General features: G+C 32.5%; 1 protein-coding gene across 1 annotated transcript; it reads right to left on the minus strand.

The window, feature by feature from the left end:
• Window positions 1-3,117: 3,117 nt before the first annotated feature.
• LOC116348258 (sodium-independent sulfate anion transporter-like) lies at window positions 3,118-10,651 on the minus strand. The gene is made up of 6 exons (XM_031779172.1): window positions 10,280-10,651; window positions 6,957-7,309; window positions 5,230-5,359; window positions 3,951-5,146; window positions 3,730-3,875; window positions 3,118-3,640 (listed from the first exon to the last, which is right to left on the minus strand). Exons 2-6 carry the CDS (start codon window positions 7,069-7,071, stop codon window positions 3,311-3,313), a joined length of 1,917 nt encoding a protein of 638 aa, XP_031635032.1. The 5' UTR covers window positions 7,072-7,309; window positions 10,280-10,651; the 3' UTR covers window positions 3,118-3,310.
• Window positions 10,652-18,920: the final 8,269 nt, after the last annotated feature.

Genomic DNA, 18,920 nt, shown 5'->3' on the forward strand with positions numbered 1-18,920 from the left:
ATGGATTTGAATATTTTTCAAATACAATGAAAATATGGATTTTTAGGATATTTTTGGATCAAAATGATATAAATTATGGATCATAATGAGGAACAGAGGTTTTAGCAGTGGTGTGTGGTATGCACATTTTTTTTTATCTTTGACTTGGGGCTAAAATTGATGAATTTTCAAAAAGAACCTATACAGTCTTTTTCGAGAAAGTGACCATTTTTGACCGATTTGGCCACCTGAACTTGAAATTTTTAAGTCGCAATTGGATCGCACTATTCGATAGCTTACTTTAAGACCTTTCCAACGAATATGCATATGCCTTGCGTAAGTCAAGTATAGGTGCCACAGCGATTGTTTGAAAAAATGGCCATTTTTGGCCATTTTTGCACTATCGAAGGCCATATCTTGAAAACAAGAATTTTCTGGGATATGAGCTATGCGGCATATTATAGCTTAGACTTGGGCCTAAAATCGGTGAAATTTTCTAAAAAATCCTTGAGCTTGTTTTCTAAGTAATGGACGTTATGTGTCCGGCCGAACGGTACATTTTTGGTTTTTGGCCAATTTAGCCACCCCACATTGAAATTTTTGGACCGCAAATGACTCCATTCGATAGCTCACTTCAAGACCTTTCCAATGATATGCATATGTCTGGGGGGTGTCAAGTCATGGACGGTGACCATAGGGAAAAAAGTCGAAAAGTTACTTTTGGAGGCCGGCCACGGCCAACATGGCGGCCAAATCGAAAAGTGCCGGAACAAAAAAGTCTTAGTTTTTTGTGTACTTTAATCACAGAAAGTTTCAAAGAGATCAGAATCGAGTACGCAAAATCGCGCACAGACAGACAGACATTTTGATTTTTCATAGAGATTCATATGAAATTTTTAAAACGCTGAAGTTTTCGAAAAGTGTCATCGATTTTGACGGTTAGGGAGTCGTTGGAAAGGTATTGAGCTCTAGAATCCGAATATCGATGTTTTAGAGGTCAATGACCTTATTTAGTGCCATATATGGCCGTAGAACTGAATTTTGACCCTTTTCTTGAAAGGACTGTATTTTGAAGACGGGTACAAAGTTGTTCAGAATGATGAGAGAAATTTTTTGGGTCAGCTGCCCTCCAACTCCCCCCACCCCTTAGGGGGGTCGGGGGTCATAGCCCCTTAAGCCCTGATTTTTTTTACCTGAAACCCAAAAAATCCGCTTCAGCATGCCAAAAAACCTTTAGAAAATGTTTTTTCCAGATGCCCTCCGAGACCCATTTCACAAAAAGTAAGGTCCCCCCATTTGGGGTCAAATACAATAAGACTATGGGTTATTTTGTGAAAATTGTCTTTGTAGAACATAATTTTCTGATCCGATGATAAAATCGAAATCAACAGAAAAAAATTGGAAAAAAAGAAGAAAACGACCATTTTTGCCAGTTTTTGTATGGAAATCGTATAAAAACGTTATTATATGGAAAAATAAATGTCAAAAATGGATTCCTCGACCCCAAAAACCCCCGCATACACATTTAGCAAGAGAAAAAATAATGTTTTTTTGAATTTTTAATGCAATGTCTAAGTCGATTTTTGAGTATTTTGGAAAATATCTTGATAGAAAAATTGACTGGCTCGAAATTCACGATAGAGGTATGGTTCCTTGGGCAAAAATGCTTGTTATGGTCCGTAGAACCATAATCTCAAAAAGCCTTTGTAGGTTATTTCGCTCCCCTACAAATTGACCCACCCTAGTGTATATATAGCGAGTTCGACTTTTCAACACACTAATGTGGTTTCGTCACTCGCGCGAACTGCCGTCCGCTGTGATAGCAAAACTTGAAATTCATGTACCATTCGACGAATGGCATTCGTGATAAGTTATAGAAGATTCGATCAATTATTCAAAAGGTCGACCCAATCAACAAATATCAAGGTAAAAATATCCAGAAGAGGGTATGTTATTCAGCGCTTATAGCTGAGTAATGTCTGAATAAAATCATACTCTCCTCTCGATATTTTCAATAAATATAATATCCAAATGACTGATCATTATCAAGCTAAGTTTTACTTATATAAAGAGAATTAAAGAAATCTGAAATCGAAAGATTACAAAAATTTATTGAATACAATACGTTTAGTACACATTTATGGAATAAATTAATTCATATTGAAAGAAAATGATTTTTATTTATTCGCAATCCTCTTGAGGAGGTTGGAAATGCATACACTGATTCTGATTCATTTATAAAAATTCTTGGTGCAATAATCATTATTTGAATTAATGACGTTGGTCACGCATAGCCGATTGGGTTCGAAAGTAAGTAAACTTTGTGGTTTCATCCTGCAAATAACAATGTAAAAAAAATGATTTAATTTAAAATTATTTTCAAAAGGATTGATGAACTTACTTCAAAACTTGGTGAATTCAAATTGCGGCAGTTTGAATTTGTGCAGTTTCTCTGCATATCTTTCATTTTATTCTTTATCTGGTACAAGTTGCCGCATTTGCATTGGTAGTATGCAAGATAAACAGTCTCTTTCTTGTTCATGTTGTGAAGACTTTTTCGCTTTTCTTTTTTTTAAGTTACAATCCTCGCTTTAGTGAGATTTGCGAATAGAAATCGACTGTAGAATGACTGTAAAATAATTGAGGTGGGTCTTTACATGCAACAAAAATAATCCAAAATTGCTTACCTCAAACTTTTTGAAAATTTGATAATCATCAAAAGCTCGACGTGAAATTAACATAAATCATTGCACCATTTTCTTGGCAAATATTTACATTGTAGCATGTGTGTTTAATTTGTTAGTGACTATTTATGAAAATAAATGAAGTCAGATAAACCATAAATATGAAAACGGTTTACATCATACTTTGTAATAATAAAAAGTCTCGAATTGTATATGGCCAAAAAGCCGACAAATGAAAATGAAATCGGCAAACTGCATTTTATAATGTAATTAAAATACTTATTATGTTATGCAATGAAGTCGATAAATTTCGTTTACTTTAGAATTTATGGAAGCAGGTAAACAAAGGTTTTACTGATAAATGCAACTTCGCAGGTCCTCTGAAAACAAAACATTCATAAAAAGTGATAAAGATTTATGTCACTTTGAATTGAAATGGAAACTCTGTTGAAAATCTCTGTTTGTACTAGTAATATTTATTAAATCATGTTGTAAACATAACCAATGATTTATCTTTCTTTAAATTCTAACAATAATGGTTCTTACATCGAAATAATACTTTTTTTCTCTTAGAACCTAATGCAATCAATCTTAAGTTTAATGATTTATTTTTATACAAATACATGGAATGAAATTCGATTTATGATTTAAACTTTGCGTTCATCAATCACTTTTTCTAATGCTGTGATTTCGTACTGGACGTTCAGATCAGTGTCAACACCTTCAAACACTTGTCCAACACTTGGTTTTAGATTGTAAAATATCAGCATTTGATGGCGTGCCGTAAAATCGGACACCAATGTTTCGATGACCGTAGCAGCTGTGTAATCAGCACCATAAATGTGTGTGCAATCAATGACAACGGGAACTTGAGACTTAGCACCCAACTTATTCACTAAATTTTTAACATAATCAACGGATGGGAAAATAAGACAACGGTCTGGTGTTAACATTAAGTACTTTGAGCCGACAGACGTCTAAAATAGAATAATAAAAGAAAATGCAACAATTATTGAAACCAAAATTGAACAGCGTTTGCAAATGTGCAGTTTGATTCAAAACTTACCGATAGGAATTCAATTGAGATCTTTGGCCGAGCAGCGTGATATAAAATGAAAATGACATTGATTGCAATGCCAGCCAAAATGCCGATTTCCAATGGCAATACTAGACATGCAACGAAAGCGGCCAATCCTGGGATCAAATCGGTTTCTGTAAAGAAAATATGATATCATTAGTTGATCTTTTTTTTGGAAATCATTTGAAGAGAGGGGGGAAGGAACGTACTTTTGCTGCGCCACATTGGTTTGATGACTTTTACTTCCACCATAAATCCAACGGCTGCAATAATAATTGATGCGAGTGCTGCTTTCGGAATGTAATAGAAAAGTGGTGTCATAAATAGTGATGAAATGACAATCAATCCAGTGAATAGTCCGCCCAAAGGTGTTCGAACGCCACTGGCATTATTTACGGCCCCCCTTGAAAAGCTCCCGGTCCCTGGATAACCTTGAACAAATGAATTCACAATATTCGATGTACCGATTGCTAACAATTCTTGGGTTGCGTCGACCGATTTGCCATTTGCAAATGCTTTACAAACGGAAATATTCTCGAGAAGTGCAATTAATGGAATCACAATAAGTGATGAACCCATTTCTGAAACGATTTCCGTAAATGATTCGCCTTGTTGGATAACTTCGCCGGTCGTTTCATTGCGAATTTCTGCGATTGAAAATGGTGGGACTTGGAAATCTGGTAAACCTGCCGGAACTGTTCCAATCACTTGTAGGTCAGCACTTCGGTGTGACTGATGCATTAAATATGAAATCATGCCAGTCAAAACCACTAAAATAGCGTTCCTTGCTGTGCCAATAAGCCAAATCAGTTTGTTAACGATTATCTGGCATCGTGATTTCAATTGATCCTCTTTGGGTCCGATTTGTTTCGTCACCAACAAGCGCATCAACAACAATACAACTATGCATGACAAGCCCATCAGTGTGTCGTTTATTCGCATTTTGTCTATATTTTCGAAAATTGATGACCAAAATTCAACGAACGTTGCTCCTTTGGCTTTTATTCCGAAAATATCTTTCACTTGTGACGTCAATATAATCAATGCCACGGCAGAAGTGTAGCCGGAACTAACGGGACCCGAAACGAAATTCAAGAGAAAGCCCAATCCCATAACGCCCATCAGGATTTCAACAAAACCAGTTAAGAGCGAGAGAAGTACCGCTTTTTGCCAAACACCTTTTGCCGCCTGGAATGTTAAAAGCGACGCAATTGCCGTCGGACCCATGGGAACGTCTTTGCACGAACCAAGGATTATGTAAACAAAACATCCCATGAATGATCCGTATAGTCCGTATGCTGGATCGAGACCAGCAATGCCAGAATAGGCAAGGGCTTGAGGAATTACAGTTAGGCCAACCGTGATACCAGCCACTAAATCACCAACAAAGTCTTCACTTGAATATCTAAAGAAAGAAAATTGTTCTTAGTTTTTTAATGAATTGACTATATCAATGGCATTGAATTCAATGGAATCAATAAAACTCACTTTGGAAGCCAGTTGCAAATGGGTAAACGTTTATATAGTACTTTTTTGGTGCATGCGCTTTTCACTTTCCTTTCGATCCATGCACCCAATCGGAAGTCACAGCATGATGAGTCTTCTTCATTTTTCACCACTGAAATGAAACAAAAATGAAAAACAAAGAAAATTGTTAATTCGAGATACATACACAAATGGAAAGTGACTCAAAAACAAAAAAAAAACAAAAGCGAGAATGAGTGAACGAGATTGAGTACTTTTAAACATATCTATTTGGAAATGAGTTAATTTCAGTCAAAATAGTATAATTTTAGGCGATCCACTTGTTTTCTATTTGATTTTCAATATCGTCTTTACCGTTGTGTTCCGCACACACTATTCAATTGATAAGAGCACAAAAACAAACAATGGTTCAAAACGAAAACCACAAAAATGCCTTAGTTACTAGTCTCTACGATTTATCAATCTCAAGTCAGGTAACTCTCGTACGACTATAAATTTAAGTCATTAACAAAGCAATGTAAATGTTTAAACACGAATTAATTATTATCTTGCAATTCGCACGAAATCTTGTTGAAAATGAACCAATGGAATGGGCCAGAAAAACGGCAGAAAATCAGAAAATATACTGCGGAAAACCACAACAATACAAAACAAAAAAGTGTCTGATCATTGATCAATTTCTTGTTTGGTGTTATCTCAATTAGAGAGAAGAAAAAGAACATAATAATAAGTTTAGCGGTTTACGCTATTGCACATTCTCTTTTATGCATGACAACGAGTGACAAGTACAAAAAATTCTCTCAAAAACATTAAATATTCTTCCATTATAAATGAAAATGAGATTTTTTTTTTGTGATTGACACGATAAATCAACGTTGACACGTAACAATTAAATAAAGTTGTTGTATGCCGCACACTTTTGCGACCTGAGACTTTTAAATCGATTGTCATTTTTGTGCAATAAAACTGACACAAAGCTTGTTTTTGCACACTTTTCTTTCGGCTGTAAGTGTGTTTGAACTGTTACTAGATTCTGACAAAATGTGACGCATTTCATACCACAACTGACAATGTCTTTAGAGTGAACTTACACGAGAACGGCTTTGTTATTTTTTTTTTTTATAAAAATCTAATTAAAATTGATTTAAGACGAAAAATTTGGTTTGATTTTTAACGACCGAATCGGAAAGGCCTTTGAAAATTAAACATTTGTTTGTTTACATTTTCTACCATTGATCTCTGAGTTCGATTGAAATTGAACAAAAAAAAACAGATCGATTTTGTAACAACACTTAGCACGTGATATCAAGAACAGATAAAATGAAATCGATTGTCATTGGACGATGAATCGTTGCGTATAAATACAGTGCGCAGTGTCATTGTGCGACGAATGTATGCCAATGTGCATTAATAAGCCGGCCATAAAACCACTGTTCACAATTTCGAATGAATGAAAGCCGAGGAAAAAAAAAATTGTAACCAGAAACATTCGTTTCCAATAAATGATGAATGCGCACTGAAATGCAAAGAACGACGTAATTTTTATTGCGTTGAATGCACTGATATCGTTGGAATGTTTTCGTTATGATTTGTTTTCATTTTGTTTAGGTCTCATAAATTTGTTTTTCTTTTCTTTTGTAATGACAATTAAACTGTATGTATTTATCTAAATGAGTCACAAGGTTAAATTAAAAAAGAAATAATAATAATAATAATAAAAATTAACTTACGTATAAATTCATTGCTTCCACGATTGCTTCCTCGTGGTTCCTGTGGCATATTCAGCGTAACTGATGACTCTGACATTGCATGATTGTCGTGGCCCATTTTTGACTCTTTCGTCATTTTTTTCGGTTGATCCCCGATATCGACGATTTTTAATTTAGGAACTTTGTACAGTGCGCAAGAACCAAGTTAAAAAAATTTTTGGTTTCGTTGTTCAATTGGAGCAATTAGTTTGTAAGAGATGTAAACAATATCCACATTTGTTTTTTTATGTGTTTGCTTCGGTGCTGTAGTTGTTGTGTAGTTTGCGGGTGGTTCAACGGTTGTTGTGATACACACAATCAACGACGACGTTTCACTGGAAATGAGAATGATAAATCGTACTGTTGTTTTTTTACAAATCATCAAAGTAAATCACGTATGAACAAGAATATATGTATAGATGTGCGCATAAATTGATGAGATCCGTCAAAATCGGTGGCATACATGTTTTTAAGATCAGAAAACGATAAAACTGCCCACAATAAAATAAATGCAATGTCAATAAGAACGATACATCGAACACTATAGAATAGGAGAAATTACCGATAATAACATTTAATCGCACCACACGCCGAACTTATTGTGCTTGCACTTAGTTTTATTTTTCCACATATACGGCTCATTCTCTTGAATACTTGTCTCAGCACGAAATATATTAATAATATGCAGGTGCATGCACTGCACATGCACTTCGTTTGTTTATCGCACCGAGACAAACGATAACATTTTACGATATTTTTCATTTCGACTGAAGATAAGTGACTTTTCTTTTACAAATCTGGCCAAAAATGCAGACTAAAAATAGAAAAAATTCCCGTTTTTTTTTATCAGAGATTGTCAAGTTTATATTATACGGAGAGCAATCAGTTTTTAAGTAAATTGGCGCTCGACAGACTAACCGGACATTACATTACTCATGCTCATGTGATTTCACTTGTTTATAATCAAGCCATAAATTCTGCAATATCTAATCACATAGATATGTACCTTTTTCAACACTTTGAATTTACAATTCATACTATTATCAATGCTCATATTTGTTTTCTTTTGTCGTCTACCGATTCACCTATACCGAGAAATATTTGTTCGTCCCCTTTTCCTTCCTTCCACATAAAAATGAATTACTTACTAGAACTTTTTTTGGTGATAAATTATTTATAAAGCATTTCACGTCAATTAACAACATTACTTTCGATAAAAACGAACATTTTATGACACATTTCTGTTTCTACATACTAATAAATTTAACATGATGTGAGATCGTATCTGTCATACAATGAATAGTTGATCATCTTTTATGCAAGCAGGATTGAAGTGATAAATTTGTGAAAAACGCGTTTAGGAACTTAATTTGAGCGCAATTATGGAGATAGAATAATTTGTTTAACGAAAAAAGAGCTAAAAATTTTGTACTTTGAACTCATAAAAGACAAAGTTCGGTGCACCGTTTTCAAATATCACCTTTTTTTTATTGGCATTCTTTTTAAGATGATCTCATTCACACGAATTCGTAGAATTCATTTAAAATGCAAAATTTCAGACAAACTGGATTTTTTTAATCACCTATTTGCAAAAATTTTTGAATAAAATCAAAATTTTCGTTGTTTTGAGGGGATTCTATAATACAAAGAAGAGAATTTACCCATATTTGATCAAAATAATTTATATAATAATTTCACATGTTGTTCCTCACGAAACAATACTATTTCTAAAATTAAAAGACTGCCGATTGGACCTGTCCAATAATTTTGAAAACTATTTATATGATATTATGTATTTACTAACTTATTTATATACTAAGCCCTGAAGGGTACACTAAATAAAATAGTGACCGAAATCTATTAATCGTGCAATTCGGATTCATGTTTTACGTAGGTCAAACTCATTCAAACTGGGTGTAAAATGAAATTCAACATATTTTTTTGAGCACATTGATCAGAAAAGAAATAAAAATGGCTACGATTTGAAATCAATATATTTTTTGCAAACTTGAAAATAAATATATGTTTTTCATAAAATAAACCGTTCACCAGAAATTGGAATTCATAAAAAAACGATGAAAAATTCCCGACTTTTCGTCACAAAACGAATTCGATTTTTTCTTTTACCGTTACTATTTCCAATAGAAACCGCACAATGCGAAGAAAGTATGCAAAATCACTTTAATTGGCGCCACATCTTTGAACTCTTTCCAATTAAAAGCGTATTAAATTCATGTTGTGAATTGATCAAAATAAAATTAATCGGCTGATTGATTCGATACTAATTAGAAGTGATTGGCTACTGTCGGAAATGACTAGTAATTCCGTCACCTATTAGCGTGCGGTTCAAAAGGTGTGAATGCTTCAGATTCAGAGAAATCGTTAATCGACCGATCATTATCAACAGTTTTATTAATTTTACTGTTTACAACGATTTATGCATAATGAACGAGGCACTTCGACTGCTATAAATAAGCTTTCAAAGTTGTGAGAATATTTATTTTTAGAACTAATGTACACGCTTATCACTGTCTTTACTCGGCTACGAAACGTGCGAAACAATGGAAATCTACTATGCGCGAAAAATAAAATAATTCTCGGATTGTGTTTTGTCCATGGTCGGCGAGAATCCATCGCTAATATAATTATGATGGAAGTAACAAAATGCATTCAAACTGAACATTCGCAAAATCAATAAATTAATTTTTTTTTGAACAAATTAAAATTCGCATGATGGACATATGATCAAGGTGAAATCGTCAAACTTAATTAGGAACTAGCAATTATTTTCGTACAAAAAATATTTGCATAACAAAATTTTTGTTTTTGGTGTAATTTCACATCAATACATCGAAAGTTGCTAATAATTTGAACCGGAAGTTCACTGAAGCGGCAAAAATGCTTTAAACACTATCAATTCAAAAATCTATTATTTTATCGACTGTAGTAAAAAAAACAATATTCAAATAAACGTGTCGTTTGAATGCAATTTGAACATGTGTGGAATATGTATGTGATATTTCAACAAAATATTTCAGATATATCTAATTCGTGAAAACAATAAACTAATTTCCTGATTTGTTATCATTCACAAGATCTTTTTTACGTGGTAATTTTTTTAAATTTTGCTCAATTTTTCTTTTTGTTGCACTGTTTGTGAAATTTGCTTTTTTCTTTCTCCTTAAAATTTAACTTTTGACAAAATACATTGTATTAACATTTTTAAATTGTTGTGACACGATGGGAATGCATGTAATTCATTGGTTTTCTTTTAAATGTAAAAACTATATATAAATTGGAATTACCTAATTTCCTTTGCTTTCTTTTAAACTTTCAATCGATATTACCACTTAAATGCGTTGAACTTGTATGCTGAAATCTTTTTAAATTCAAGTTTTTTTCTCGTTTTGTTTTTAAACCGAAAGTCACGATCATTAATACAAAAAATTTGTCAGGATTTTTAAATGTTCACTTTTCGCGGATGCAGTAAAAAAATGAATGAAATCACTTTTTATTTTTTTTCTTCTTCAAAATTCGTTCGATCGACCAATCTCATTTGATACGATCACCATAAAATGTATCTATTTGAAATATAACTGTCGCATTCTAAAGCGACTTTCCGCGTTGAATTCAAAGATGCGACTGATGTTTTGAATCGTTTGGATAGCAATAGTCTACCAAGGAATGATACAGCTGTTATATGTGCCACAGCGGCTATACTGATACTGTAAAACAACGTGCACACACATACATCGACTAACGCCGACTAAAACGCTTTATTGGTATTTACGATGTTGTGCGTTTTTTTTTTTTTGTATAAACAACATCAATTTTTGTGATTTGTTTTATTGCTGTGCTATTCGCTCTATCTATGTGTCTCGTGCCATTCACTCTTTCATTCAAAAATCATATGCTTATCACAGCGAATCACACGCTATGTGACGTCATCATTTCAACTTTACGTGCACAAACAAAAACTACAACTTTTTATCGACTGGGTTTGTAATCTAATTGGCTACGACGGCGGGATTTTTTTTCTAAGCTGATTAGCAACGGCTTTGATTGCGTTCATAGAGTGATTCATTTAATATGCTATCGTTGAAATGCATTTTTAATATAAACTGTTTTATTAGCTTATGGGCGATTTTCGACGCATTTAAAATCATCATTCAGTCAAATTTCGATTGAATTCGAACTTTGAACAATTCAACAATTAATTATAATCAATAAAAAAAACAATAGAAATCTCTCAATAAAAGTTTAAAATTAAAGGTAATGATTGGGAAAGATTGATATGGATAGAAGGAGATAGATTGAGATGGATGAAAAGAGATAGATTAAGAAGAAATAAATCTTCTGAACTTGTTTTATTTCGCAAACAACAGACAATAGAAGAATTTTTACGAGTGTTTTTGCATGCGATCCAAGTCCTTCATGATTTAAATAAATATAGTGCATTGCATAATCAAAAGGTAATGGAAGTATAAAAATATACAAAACAAGATCACCGATTGGCGTCAAATAGAAACATTCATATCGAAAATATTATAAACGGCAAGTTCCATAAATCTTGAATATTTTAAAATATATCGGCGAAGTAAGAAAAGTTTCCAGCTTCTTTTTTGGTCTTGCGCACATTTGAATTTCGCTTGGAACCAAAAGACGTCTGAAATTTAGTGCATGTCGTTCACACTTATAATCGATGAGTTAAATATTCGAACATCAATACATTGTATAGGGATGTTTCTAAGCCTTATGCACACGGGCATACTTCTGCCGTTAAAAATAACAGTGTTTGAAAATTAGTGTGATAAAAACTAAAGTAACTAACTCTCAACTTATTTCTGCAATCGATTGCATGTGATGCTAATTAAAATAATTGAATTTTGTGGCGATAAAAAATTGTCAGAAACTTGTTAATCCGCAGTTCAAGGTGTTAGCATGCATTCGAAACTATTTAAGTGACGAGTTAAAATAAAATCATCGTTATTTATAATAGTTCAATTTTTTTTTTGCATTAAACAGAACAATTGAATCTGTGAAAAATTAAAAACAAGAATTTTAATTAATCCGATTTGACGTGCATATTTAGCCGTTTCTCTCTCTCTCATGCCTATTTTCAATAATCTATTCGAAAAAATGTAGATTAGTCACGTGAAAGTAATTATTTTTAAATGATTCATGCGACGTCATGATGAGATTGTTCAAATAATTTTCTTTATCACTTGGATTGTGTTCATTCTTTTCTCTCGCGTTGACATTTATTCTATCATCCTCACGTGCTTATATGTTTATTTGGAATGAGGGGTGTCAATATGTATATCTTCTCTCTGTCTCTCTCTTGCTCACCCAAAAGAAAGATATCAGTTTGCAAATGTATCAACGCAATTAATTTGAAATAGCTCATAATTTAAATAAGTAGGTTTTATTCGAAATTTGAGATGTAAATAAAAACCGAAAACATTGACCACATTATGAATGACATACACAGTGACAGTGTTTTAAAGTTCATCGAAACAAAAATGGGAAACGATGTCAATAAACCAAGTAATGTTACTTCATCAATTTCCCAGTTTTCTAGTCTGTCTGCATTTCACTTTAGTTAAAACCAGTATATTGAATGGAATTGTTTGGTCATCTCGATATTGCAACAAGTCGAAAAAACAAAAAACAAAAACAAAGCGTGTGGGTTGTAAGTCCATTAATCCATAGGCGATGATCCCAATGCTAGCCACAGCATTTAAATTTGTTTGTCTGTTATTCACACTATATTCAGAAATTGTTTACAAACATTCCAACAACAAAAACGCATAAAAAGTGAATTTCACTTATCTGAATCGGTGTATTTTGATTTTCTTAAAGTGTATGCATCAGTTTTATGACCAAAATTTTATTGAAGTCGTTGGCCATCATAGCAGATATATGACATGATTCACTAAATTTTTTCGAGAGTATTTTATGGCTAGTTCCAACTGGAGCACGATAATTTGTTGAAAGTAACATCGTGGAATGTATATAATTACATCGTTGCCAAAAGTCAAGCGGTGGTTAAGGTCAAGTGAATACGGTTGAATAGGCGACTGTTTGCAGTTGTTTTAATTGTAATTGACTTTTTATAAGCATGATCGCACCTCATACCTCAATTATTGATGAAAATTCTATGTGATCATGCAAACTGAGCGAGACGAAGCAACAAATTAGTTTTAATAACCATGTTCTCGACTCTTACAAACCGTCTATTAAAACAATAATATTCTCTATCTTTTGTGTCGGAAATCCGATTTGCCGGATCTTTCCGCTGTTTGTTGTTTTTTTCACAAATCACTCTACGATGACACGAAAAAAGAACCAATCGTTCTGATTGATAATACGAAGTTCGCTTTGTAAACCTCGCATCGGATATTTATTTATTGCAAAGAAATTATAATAATTTAAATGAATGCTGCACACAGCAGTGTGTGCGCGGAAAAGTAACAAACACACATGCATACTATTTTAATTTAAATCACGTGCGTATCATAAATTCTGAATTATATTCGGAACTCGTGACTCTGACTAATGCAACCAGCGGGAATCCCGTACCAGAAAAACCGGCTACTTCGACATGTATTTTATATATTGAGATTTTTTCAAAAGAAAAAACAAGAGTAAAAGAGATGACATTGCGAAAGGATAACCACAAATAAAGTCCAATGTAATCATGTATGCCTATAAAAGAGGATGACAAGGGGAAATGCAGACAGTATTTTATACGATAACATTCATATTTGATTTTAAGTTTAACTTTAGAATGTTGTTACAAGAGAAGCTTCCCCTAAAGAGAATGTATTTCATCAATATATTTTTTATCGTTCAAAATTCGTATTTTTTTGGGTTTAAAGAAGAAGAAAAAATGTTGAGCCCACAAGAAAGAAGCAACTCCCATGTGCAATGTTACTTTTGGTATGGATATAGGTGAAAATGCATTTGTTTTTTTATTCCGGTGTGCATCAAGCGGCAATAATTTGTGGTCATGTGATTCGATTACACGAATACTATCAAGCTCTTGTCATTCTCCGTTCTTTTTTTATTGTAATTTTAAGAGGCTTTTTTTGTCAGATGAAATTATTCATAAATTATCTGGTTTGATTATGCCTAAACAAGTTTTTAACCCTTTTTGTGAGTTTAGACTTTTGATTGTTGACATATAGGTCCTTACATGCATGCCATTACGTAAGCCATTTGTATAACTTCTGAAATTTGCTTTAAAAAATGGTTCCATTCATTCAAAAACAGAAAGAATTGAAAAACGTCCCGTGCGATTCCAATCGTCCACGATTTTTTTATGATCGTCTACGTGTATCTGAAAAGCGTTAGATGAAACGTTCCCGATCATAAAAGATCGGTTGGCGATTTGAAATAATCGTACACGATTACAATCGTGCGCAAATCGTAGCCTAGGAAATAGAGCCTATACTCATTTATGAAAATGATATCAATCACAAGGAAGAATCTCATGTCCTCCCGTTACTTTTGTGGGTTAAGATAAGATTTACAGTACGAATGAAACATGAGCACCGTTTTCATTATTTCTGTGTACTCTCATCGTGAATTGCATTTTGTCGTCTTTCTAAATGACCGAATATGTATATGACATGGCTTGTGGAGAAAAAGCACGTGATTGTCTTTTGTTTTGGAATTACTTGATTGGTGTCTTATAAATATTCAGTCAACACAGTAAAATAAATAAATATTAAACAATAAATGAATGTGTAATGATGTAGAAGCTCATGATTTCAGTTCTAGATCATTCGCATTGATTTTAATGTGAGATAACGATAGTCACATGAAAACTTCCAAGTCACATGAAAACTAAAATTAATGACTGCAAGATAGAGACGTGGATAGAGAAAGAAAGAAAAAGGGATAGTCGTAAAGAAAAACATCAACAAACAATTAACCTCTCGGTGTGTGGTGCGTTTCAACTCTCAGCATTCACCAAGAAAAAATAAAATTTATTTACGCATATTTTGCCAATCATACCCTTTTGAAATGAAACTTTTGAGCACCACAATAGATTTATTATGCGATTCAAACAAATTGCATTTCAATTGTAATGGCACAATTTTAATTGCGTTTTGATTACATTGGTCAACAAATGTCGCATAAATTTTTTCATTTCTGTTGATTCAAATGATTTCATTAATCAACAATCCATCAATTTTAAGCATGTTTATGTTTATATTTAAATTCTTCATTGTATTTTGTTACAATTGCGTTTACAGCAATTCTTCACCAATTTTTAAGTACGTATCAAGGGTGATTCACAGAATTTTACAGTCTAGATTCCAAATGTATGAAATTTACGTTTTAGAACGATCATACTTGTGAAATGTGGAATTGGACTTTTATCAAATCGCACATTTGGTATGGTCACCAAATTTCACCATTACTTCACTTCTCTCATCGACCATAAAATATAAATAATAAACTGTTCAATGCGCAGAATTTGAACTGTCGTGTCACACAACATTTTATATCTTTGGAAAAATTAAATTCCAATCGGTTTAGATCATCATTTTTGTGAAATTGTCCATTCTCATTTGGTATTTGTTTAAACATTCCTTTTACTTTTTCTACGTCTGTTTATGTCAATTTATTCTGAACAAATAGAATACATATTAATATAAGAACCAAATACAGAATAGAATGAGACGATTCAAATTCAATAAAATGATGTGTATTTACCAGAAAAAATAGAATTATCTATTGTAGAAAGTTTTGCGTGCAAATATCTACAAAAATGATATAATTGGTTTCGTTGTTTGCATAGTTGTTATTATAAATATACTTCTTTAGCCCTCTTTTATTGCTGATCATCGTTAGATGGTTTCGAACGTTCAACTTATTTTATCAGTAAAATCGTTTCATGAATTCATTAGCAATAAATAATCCGTGTCTATTTGAATATTTGCACAATTTCAATAGATGAAAATGTAAATGGGCCCCACAACGTCATTGTATACATTTAAAATCGGATATATATTTTTTTTGTGAGTGAAGCAAACACGTGCAATCGCTTGAAAAGAATTTTTTCTGATTTCGTTTCTGTTTTGATCGCATGCGCATTTGTTATTCCGTTCAGGTGTATCTGGAGTTCAATCGAATTTCATGAACAAATTGATATTGAATTGTTTGCAAAATGTACAATTTAACAGACTCAACTCACAAATCCCGCGCATTTTTTATCGATAGAATCTGTGTAGTACGATTTGATTGAATTCCTGATAATATCTTTCATTAAATTTTTGATTGGTTTTTTTTAAATCATGCTTCATTTATATGGATGTTTTTTTATATAAAAATAGATTATATTCACGAAAAAAACTTATTTTGGGTCGGGTATCTATAATTTATTTCCACCACATTGCCATTATTAAATAAAGTTCGTTAAATTCAAAGCAATATTTTATATGTATACTTCAAAAGCGGAAGTGCCATGAGCATGTTGATCATATGGCTTTGATTGTTGTATTTCAAACACGATCAGGTCATTAAGTGGGTTAATTGAATGCAGTAATAGCTTAAACTATTCGGAGTTGACACTTTTTGGTGTAAAACAACTCTATTTCCAGCAAAATGTCTGAAAAAGTCCAAATAATTTGACTGTGATGAGTTGGTCGCTAAATGAAATCTACATAAATGGATTTTCGAAGGAAGAACACTATGAAGTATTCGGTGTTCTTTCACATTTCAGGGGTTTTTAAAAGAAATATGTATCAAACTATAAAAAATTTAGGTGACTAATTCCATATGATCATTGATCAAATAAAAAAAACCCATTATTTTACTTAAAACCATAAAGATGATTTCCTCGATCCTTTATTCTTCGTCAATTCATATCTTTTTTTATTTCCATGATTTGAATGTATCAAGTGCGCCACTTGAAGTACGGTATTTCGATAAACTTTTCATTGAGTTCATTACAATAAAGTTTAATATTCTTGTTTCTGTCACAGTATTTATAAATATGCATTGCAATGCCATTCTTATTGCAGGTAATTTGATGTGTTTGCCAATTGGATTTAAATGCTAATGCATTAAAACGATTCAAGACTCTCACCATAATTGTTTGTCATTGGGAGTTTGTTCAAATAAAAGCTTATAATTTATTGAAGCGTTTGGTAAATATTTTTGCTGCTTTACATCCATTGATGATTCGAACATTCTTTGGCATATGATAAGATTAAATCAGGTGCCCGGAATCGAGAGTAAGTATAAATTACATTGTCGCGATAAAAAGAATTTAACGAAACAGTGTTAAGAAATCCATTCAAACAAAAAGCGTAACGGTTGTTTGCATTGAGACTATCTCAATTTCCTTATCATTAAGGAATATAAGTGACATATGCTAAGAAAAAAAAAGTTATGACATTCCAGACTCAAATAGCGGCATATGTTTTTGACAGTTTTAATAATCAAGCCTTGCATCAAACGTGAAATTAATGATCTCTTTCACGATCGAATTAACGCGCACCGCTGAAAATTAGAAATTAATCAATTGCTCATTAACCGAAATATGACTTTCAAATGTTTCGATATCGCAAATATTTTTCAGACTGGTTAATTTGATTTTAATTTCAAAGCATGATATTTGTCTCCGCAATGAGCGTATTTTTCTCATTAACATATTTTTCTAAATTCTCGTCGTGATTCTTCATTTTCAATTGGTTTATTCGCTTTGGATTGACGAACGGTGTGAATGATTTATGTCACGTTTACCACCCACAATTCGGTGATTTCATCCAAAAATGATGTGATTGTACACCGTTCACAAAGAGATAAGATAATAATTGACCTGTTTTATGGTTCAATTAGTCTTTAATCAATCAGTAATGCCGTTTATTCCACTTAACTTATGTTTCATGCCAACACATTATGCGAAATTAAAGTAAACCGACTTCAATCATGCATGGATCCAAAATTAGAAGACAAAAATTATTACCCAAAATGAGTTTTATCTTTATAAGCACGAAATCTATATGGTTGACTAAAATAGTACACACATTAACCATACTTGCCATGTCAGAATTTTGCTATAATAGTGTACGAATACCAAAAAATGGTTTTCACTATTCTTGGGCATGAATATGGATTTTGAGAATAGTAATGATTTGGAGTAATTCATCTGCCTTGATTACAGATCATTCCATTTAAATTCGTGAGCATTTAAAAGAAACATTTAACTCCTTAAAAAATATCCTATCGGCCAAATGTAGATAAGTGAACTGACATGAAGTTGAGATAAAACAATTTGAATTCTGAAAGTAGTATAGTACTGAATTCTTCATGAAAATGAAATAAAATTGTGTGTTCTAACGTGGCATGGTTTATTAGCTACGTGAAATGGCAAGACAAAAGGATAAAAGAGCGGCTTCTTAGGAGCCCCACTTGTTGTAAAAGGTGTATCAGAACACTTCGCTTATACATTTTTATTTTTAATCATTTTATTGACTTCTTTTGAATTTAGGAACATCCTTTTAGCTAATCGAAACTGGGGTAAGCTATTTCGTTTTATTTTTGAAATGTTTGACAACTCTGCCCATATAAACAAAATTATTTATTTCAACTTTGTCACACAGCCAGTTTGAGTTTTAAGAAACGTTAAAAAGTAAGGAAAACAAAACAAAGTTCAAATGAAATCAATGTTTAGCAAAAGCATAAACCAAATGCTCATACTTCAAAGTTGAGCGAAACTTTCAAAGCTCATCGCATCGTTAAATACGTACTTAAATCGACTAAATTTGACTAGTAGACGTCTTATCAAAGTTTATTTTTTTTATTATTCCCAACGATTTTCTTTGATTCTTCATCGTTTCAAATCTGCCATATGCTGAAAAGTGTGAATTTTGTTTATTTATGTTAATCAAATCATAATTTCGTAAGAATGTGAATCTTTTATATTGG

This window comes from Contarinia nasturtii, unplaced genomic scaffold, assembly GCF_009176525.2.
Source record: "Contarinia nasturtii isolate CC-2019 unplaced genomic scaffold, AAFC_CNas_1.1 Cnas_scaffold_2367, whole genome shotgun sequence".
NCBI classification, from domain to species: domain Eukaryota; kingdom Metazoa; phylum Arthropoda; class Insecta; order Diptera; family Cecidomyiidae; genus Contarinia; species Contarinia nasturtii.